The sequence below is a fragment of the Brassica napus genome, chromosome A2 (genome assembly GCF_020379485.1).
Source record: "Brassica napus cultivar Da-Ae chromosome A2, Da-Ae, whole genome shotgun sequence".
NCBI lineage: Eukaryota > Viridiplantae > Streptophyta > Magnoliopsida > Brassicales > Brassicaceae > Brassica > Brassica napus.
Window position 1 is genome coordinate 17,519,608 of NC_063435.1, and position 8,214 is coordinate 17,527,821.

Sequence of the window (8,214 nt, forward strand, 5' to 3'; positions counted from 1 at the left end):
ATATTGAAGTTTTTTTTTCAATTGCAAAACTAACCTATAACGACTTAATTGTAAGTCGTCGAGTTTTAATAAATTATTGATATTTCATTTTTTCACTAGACGACTGAAATGTAAGTCGTCCAGAAAGTCAAACTTCTGAAATAATCCAGTCGAATGCAAAACTAACCTGTGACGACTGAAATGTAAGTCGTCTAGCTTTTTTGGAGTTTTTTTTTAACCAAACAAAAGTAGACGACTTATTTTTCAGTCGTCCCAGATAACAGATTTCAAAGTCAATTGCAAAAATAACCTCTGTGTTGACCAGATGACTTATATTTTAGTCTTCTGGAAGACTTAGATTGCAGTCGTCCGCGTCGACCTAAATGGACGACTTCTCTGGAAGTCTACTAGATGACCTCCGTGGATGTCGTCTGCGTCAATGTTTAATAAACTTGCATTTTCTCTAAAACTATAAAGACTTTGTAACATTTTCTTGTTAATTCATGTTTATGAATGAATATTTGGGCTACTGAATGAAACTTATAACTTAATTGGTGATATTTATGAGGTTACCAACATTCACGTTAATTAAAGTTTGTAACTGATCCGAGTCCGCTAGTTTTTAAGTCTTCTACATTAGTTTTTGAATAGCTTGTATTTTTAAGAGTGATAAGTAACTTCAAGATATGTAAAACTCATATTTTCAAAATATGTTATCTCCTTTAGTTTTACTAAATTTGACTAAGTTTTTCAACACAAACTAATAAAAAATATGATATGCTTTGACTAGTTACTATTGTTTGTTTCCATCCCTTAAGTATTATTGTTATAGACACTAATGATGATTATTGTTATGAGTTGGAAGAAGGGTTAAAATGCTTCTTAAAATGTTGTATCAATATGAAGCTACCAACATTCTTGTTTATTAAGATGAGAAAAAGGCCATTGGAATTTATTATTGCATATGAGAGATCCAAAGATAAGAAAAAGACTACTAAAGTCTATTATTTCATTTATTTGTAAATGTGTAAGCACATTGTTAGTACATGTATTACATCTTGGGAAACATTATTACTGATTTTACAAAAAAATCACAACTAAAAGAGTAGACATGCAATTCACAAAACACACCACAAACAAAACTATTATAGATCATTCCTCTACAAAGACAAGCTTGAACTCCACTTGATATGAAAGAAGACTTTGCCAGAAGACTTCCAGGAAGTCCAGACGACTTCTAGGAAGTCCAGACGACTTCTAGGAAGTCCAGACGACTTCCAGACGATTTCTAGACGACTTTCAGGAAGTCCAGACGACTTTCAGGAAGTCCAGACGACTGAAATGGAAGTCGTCTGGAAGACTTCCTGGAAGTCGTCTAGTGCATTATATTTTAGATGACTAATGGATAAGTCGTCCCAGAAGTCTTCCAGATCTGAAAAACCTGCATATCAAATCCAGATCTGAAAAACTTGCATATCCAAAAACGTTCAAATGGCTTAAAAACAGAAAAAATGAGTGGAAGATTAGATAAATCTACCTTTATAGAACACACAAAAATATATATCTAAAATTAATAGATCTACCTTTAAATGAGTGGAAGATGAGTACCATCTGATTAAAAACCTGCAAAAAAGATAGATTAGTAAGAAAGACATGAGACAAAACCGAAAAATTCATATAAAATTTGGTGTTTTCAAGTCAAAGAGATTAGAGTGGGTTTGGAGAGTTTTAGTTTGGGAAAAAGGTAAGAACGTTATACAACAAGAAGTTACCAAATGAAGAAAAATCAGACATAAAAACTTACCAAAACGCTAAGATCTATTATGAAAGGGAGACTTCGTCAGAAGACTTCCATGAAGTCCAGACGACTTCCAAGAAGTCCAGACGACTTCCATGAAGTCCAGACGACTTCCAAGAAGTCCAGACGACTTCCAAGAAGTCCAGACGACTTCCTGGAAGTCCAGACGACTGACTTCCAGGAATTCCAGATGACTGAAATGGAAGTCGTCTGGAAGACTTCCTGGAAGTCGTCTAGTGCATTATATTTTAGACGACTAACATGTAAGTCATCCCAGAAGTCTTCCAGATCTGAAAAACTGCATATCAAATCCAGATCTGAAAAACTTGCATATCCAAAAACGTTCAAATGACTTAAAAACAGAGAAAATGAGTGGAAGATTAGATAAATCTACCTTTATAGAACACACAAAAATACACATCTAAAATTAATAGATCTACCTTTAAATGAGTGGAAGATGAAACCTGCAAAAAAAGATAGATTAGTAAGAAAGACATGAGACAAAACTGAAAATTTATATAAAGTTTGGTGTTTTCAAGTCAAAGAGATTAGAGAGAGGTTGAAGAGTTTTAAAATGATGAACATTACATTTTTGTTGCAGCCATTTGAGAGGAGGAGAGAAAATGTGTAAATGTTTTTTTATATAGGGCGACAAAAAAATCCAATTAGGTTAAATATTTTTGATTCAGACGACTTCCTAGACGACTTACTTGTAAGTCGTCCAAAAGATTTTAATATAATTAGCGGGAAACTAAAATAGAAGACTTTCCAGACGACTTACAAGTAAGTCGTCTGGTTTAAATGATTTAAGCGGGAAAATATTTTTTTTTTAATTTTAGGCGGAAATATTTGGACGACTTACATGTAAGTCGTCTGTTTTAATTTCTTCACCAGACGACTGAAATATAAGTCGTCTAGACCCTAAACATAACCTCTAAACTTAATTAACTAACTAAACACTTCATAAAATCAAATTAAACTTTAAAAGTGTTTACTATACACAAAAATATACACGTATAGGTAAAACATTAATTTTTCAAAAAAACATTCAAGCTTTCCAAAATCTAACCCTAAGAATACATAAAATACTACAACATATGTTGCCAAACTTTAGACCATAGAATACCATGATTCACTACTTACACTCATCTATGTTGAAAATAATTCAATTTTGTTATATTTTAAATTATATCACTTAAATCTGTTTATAATTAAATGATTTTAATTTTTCGCTTATCAAAATCTTTTTTAAAAAATTATTTTTAAGATCAGCTACACCATAAGACTTACTTTTCCAACATCTCAGACGACTCAGACGACTTACTAGGGCTATATTCGTAAAAATGACTTCTGTTTTTTTGTTTGGTCACAAGGGGTTGAGCTGTAATTTCAAAAGGCTTTTAGGTTAGCTTTGCATTTGATTCAAGTTTGGGTATAGATTTGGGGTTAAAATGAAATTGTGGGTTAGTTTTGGTAAATTCCCCTTGATTAATTTCGTAATTAATAATATATACTATTATACATTAATTTAAATAATATTTTATTATAAAACAAAATAAAATAAAAGTGTATACTATTTTTCAAATTTTATAATTATATTCTATATCTTCTTTATTAAAAGAAATATCATAAACAATTCATACTAGGTCTATTTCATCAATTACATCTATTTGATTATTTAAGTTAATCTATTTAATATATAACATTTCTAAAAATCTTTATAAATTATATAGATATTAATAAATAAATTTTAACTGTAGATTTATATTTTATTTTTACTTATAACAAAATATGTTGGAAAAAATCTAAGAAAATCTTAATGAAATTTTAAAATATTTTTAAATTGATGCAGCAATTGATTTCATAATTAATAATATAGTATTATTAGAATTTATTTACTTATGAAATCCTACAATATACTAAAATAAATAACATAAAAATATAAATTATCCTAATAAAATATCAGTTTTATAGTATAACTAAATAAAATTTTAAAATGTATTGTATTCAGTCTGTAAAAATTAGAAAAAAATGAAGGAGATTCTAAATTTGTTTATTTCATACTATGAATTTATTTTACCAAACTCGAAAATATATGAATATATAATAACAGTTAATGATAAAGTAAAATGTATTAAACAAATCATTATACATTAATAATATTGAATAAGAAACATAACCAATAAAATTATAGATTTATACAATATATAACACTAAAATATAAATTATATCTTTGAAAATTTTACTATGGTATCTGTTATATATTTATAAAATGAAAATCTACCCGCACGTCCGAAAAATCTAGTATATATATATAACAACACCCAATGACAATTTCTATTAATTTTAAACTTATGTTAAAAATATGCGTCCTTTACACTAATTATTTGAACAAAAATATCAACTTAACAAAACAGAAGACGAAAACATCAAATCCTTTCAAGATAATAATAACAAACTACTCACCTATTCAAAATAATATCTAACCTCCTCCAAAATTTAAGGAACGAGAGAACCGGACGTCAAACCCTAAAAAAGAAGAAAAACACAAACAAACACTTATTATATCTTTTTCCTTTCCCAGATTCACTTCTATATAAACCTCTCGTATTCTAAATCAGATCTAACCAAAAGAAACACTAAGCACTGAGCACTTTGAAAGGAAATATATAGCAAAAATGAAGCAATCTCTTATTCTTTCCATATTAATACTACTATCATCATCATTTGCACAAATCCATGCCCGCAACAAATCACATCCGGCAAACCCTCCCTCACCGGTAGCAACTCCAGCACCTGGACCATCAAATTCTGATTGCTCGAGCGTTATATTTGACATGATGGATTGTCTCTCGTATCTTACCCCTGGATCAAATGATACTACGCCCACGAAAGTGTGTTGTGGGGGAATCCTATCTGTTCTACAATATAATCCTAAGTGTGTTTGTATCGGCTTAGCGAGTAGCAAAGATATGGGTATTGCACTGAATAACACAAGAGCTCTTGCCATGCCTACGATTTGCAAGCTCCCCATTGCTGCTCCTCATTGTGGTGAGTATTTTTTATTTTATTTTCTCTCGTTGCTAATTTTTTTGTGTTTTTTGCGTTGTATTTTCATTGTTTCGAAGTTTTAAATTTTTCTTTGCTGGTGTAGCTATACTGGACGCGTCGAGGCCGAGTGCATCTACTCCTGGTATGTCTTCAGGTACGTGTTGCGTTATATTCACATTTTGGTCTTTTTGCATAGATAGTTAATTGATTATATTTCATAATTAAGATTGAAGGGTTTTCTTTGTTTTATTTTCTTTTTCTTTTTCCATACAGATTGATTGAAATTGTACTAAAAGTAGTGTGGTGTCTTATGTTTTATTTTTAGTTTATTTAATGACTTTCTGGTACATCCACTCTATTATTTCATTGAGGATCACTAGAATTATTATAGTAAAAGTACTGATATTGCATTTGCAATAAATAAAAGTAAGCTGCACTTTTCATATGCGTTTTTTTTGAATAATACATTTTCATATATATTATTTTGAATAAACACTTTCATATGTTATATTTTTCTATTTTTCTCAACAAGATATTTTATTATATATTATTTACCTTATTAACTGAATATTTGAAATAAAAATTGACGTGATATGCTTGTGTTTATCATATTTTTATTTTATGAATTGATTGGTGAAAAGGCAATTCACATATTTGGTAATTATGTAAGTCTCATTTTATTAGTTTAGTTACTATTTTTTCCAGCAAATGCAATCATTTAATTAATCTTCTATGAGAATTTTGATATACCACTGTTTTCGATTTGTTTCTCACGTTCTGTAAATTATATTAGTCTTACATTTTTAATTTTATTTATTTATTTATTTCGGTGAAAGCATTAGGTTTCCTTTCAACTTTATGATTTGGGTATATCATATTGTATATTAACAAAATATAATGAACGAATTATATCATTGATGCAGTTTCTCCATCGGCTGTAACACCTATGACTCCACAGTCTTCCGCCCAGTCACCCACATTTTCACCATCTTTGCCTGAGTCGCCGGGCATCACTGCACCATCTCCATCAAGTTCTGGCACCAACCACCTATCAGTTTCAAAATTTACCTTCGTTGCCGTTGTAGTTTCTTATATAACTTACATTTCGGCTTTTTCTAATTAATTACAACTTTCTCAAGTTTTCATATATTTCTTCTACTGAATTGAACATTTATGTTTGTGATTTCAAGAACGATGCTGTTTTAATTTGATGTTCTTTTTTAATCATATTGAATTTTTTTTATGTTTCCATGAACAAGTTTGTTCAATTCTGCTAACTAAAAAAAATGGTCGCACATACAATGGTTTCAACACCCATTTTATTTTTAATATTCATTTTTTTAAACATTCCACAAAATTTTTTTTTTCCAAGAAATTTATTCAACATTCATTTCATCTTTAACCTCCACAATAGTTTGTTTAAGAAAATTCAAGACCTTACCCCACCATTTTTAATTCATACTTTTAACTTTTATAATATAATAACTATATATTAATAATATTTTTTATTGTAATTAACTTAAAACTAAAATAACTTAACTTTTAACATTTTTTTATTTTATTTATATAACTACCTTTTCTTAAAAATATTAAAATTAATTTTATTAAAACATTTGTAACTAAGAACATCTCCATTTTATGTTAGATACTAGATTTTGACCCACACTTTGAAAGTGCAGAATAAGTTTTCGGTGAAAATATTATATAATCATATTTTCTCTTTATTTAAAAAATGCAGAGGCATAAAATCAGTAACCCGAAGTCCAAACCGAAACCAAACCAAAAATTCTGATCCATACCTTGTCTGAAATGTAAGAAATACAAGAATGAATCTTGTAGAGTGGTACAAAATATATCGGAATCCGAAGTGTTATTATCCAAAACCCGAGTGAGTAACCAAAAAAACCGAAAAACCCAAAAATAATTCCGAAAAACCGATTCCAATGTCCAAATTAGTCACAAATATAAATACTGAAACATTAATATGTTCTTCAAATATTAAATTCTATATTTATTTTGAAATGATATCTAAAAATAAGTATTTAAATTTTAAATACACTAACCTTAAATATTTAGTTCTATATAAATAAGCATTTATTTCTTATATTTTGTTTATAACCGAACAAATATAACTCAAATCCAAACGATATATGGTTAATTTATGAGTTTTAGGATGTGATACAAATTACAACCAAAAGCGAGATATTATATCTGAACCAGATTCGTACTTACAAATATTCCAGAATAAGACATATGATGCAATATAAATTAGAACTAAAATCTAAATATCCAAATTGTAACCCAACGGATACCTGAAAGCCCAAGCCTAACTTAAAGTGTATTTTCTATTTTGTTCAATTAGTTTTATATTTGATAGATATTTTACATGTTTGTTGGAATACCCAGTAAACTATTCTCATAAAACATTAATGAAACATGTTCCATCATATGATTAAATATTAATAGTAGCTAACTATTAATATTTATTTTATCAATACTATATATATATATATATATATATATATATCAATACTATTAAAATTAAAGGGCCTTTTTGAAGTACCCTTTAAGTTTAGAAGTATTTACAACCTCATGCTACTGAATTATTTTTAAGCTATGATTTCAATAATTTTTTATTTATTTTTTTAAGGAATCGCTGCTTTTAATTTGTTAGGAAATATATTTAACGTATTTTTGGTTACCTTAAATCTCTCCCACTCAGAAACCCAGTCAACCTTTGTAGCGGGGAGACAGATATCAGATAATATCATGATTGCTCAAGAAATGTTCCATGCCCTGCGAACCAAACCGAGTGGACGTAATAAGAGGATGGCCATCAAAACAGACATGAGTAAAGCATATGATAGGATGGAATGGTCGTTTATCGAAGCTGTGATGCGAAAGATGAGATTTTCTGAAACATGGGTCACTTGGATTATGAGGTGCATCACGTCGGTAAAATACAGGGTTCTTATGAATGGTCAACCAAGAGGGAACATTGTCCCAGGTAGAGGTCTACGACAAGGAGATCCTTTGTCTCCTCTCATTTTTATTCTGTGCACGGAAGCACTCGTTAGCCTTCTCAATCATTCAGAGAACCATGGAAAGATAACGGGGATGCGCGTCACACGCGCATGTCCTTCGGTATCCCACCTTCTCTTTGCTGATGATAGCCTTTTCTTCTGTAAGGCGGAGCCCCGTGAATGTGAAGAAGTAATGAAAGTGGTCAGGACATATGGCAAAGCATATGGCCAATGTATTAATTTCGACAAATCCTCGTTACTCTTTGGTAAGAGGATTAATGCAGCTACTAGGCAGGAGATTAAAGTTGTACTTGGAATCCATAATGATGGTGGGATGGGGATGTACTTGGGAATTCCAGAGGA

General features: G+C 29.8%; 1 protein-coding gene across 2 annotated transcripts; it reads left to right on the forward strand.

Annotated features, from left to right (window-relative positions):
- Positions 1–4,368: 4,368 nt before the first annotated feature.
- LOC106377804 (non-specific lipid transfer protein GPI-anchored 4) lies at positions 4,369–6,073 on the forward strand. Of its 2 annotated transcripts, none has more exons than XM_022691740.2 (3): positions 4,369–4,828; positions 4,932–4,970; positions 5,752–6,073. In XM_022691740.2, exons 1-3 carry the CDS (start codon positions 4,456–4,458, stop codon positions 5,949–5,951), a joined length of 612 nt encoding a protein of 203 aa, XP_022547461.1. In that variant the 5' UTR covers positions 4,369–4,455; the 3' UTR covers positions 5,952–6,073. The 2 variants fall into 2 exon arrangements, with proteins under 2 accessions (XP_022547461.1, XP_013673500.1); XM_013818046.3 differs by having other exon boundaries at positions 4,386–4,828; positions 4,932–4,982.
- Positions 6,074–8,214: the final 2,141 nt, after the last annotated feature.

Excerpts from the sequence above, each read along its gene's own strand:
- LOC106377804 (XM_013818046.3), top strand. The coding sequence starts at position 4,456 with ATGAAGCAATCTCTTATTCTTTCCATATTAATACTACTATCATCATCA. Across the intron at positions 4,829-4,931 it reads CATTGCTGCTCCTCATTGTG|CTATACTGGACGCGTCGAGG; the intron begins GTGAGTATTTTT and ends TTGCTGGTGTAG. Across the intron at positions 4,983-5,751 it reads TACTCCTGGTATGTCTTCAG|TTTCTCCATCGGCTGTAACA; the intron begins GTACGTGTTGCG and ends TCATTGATGCAG.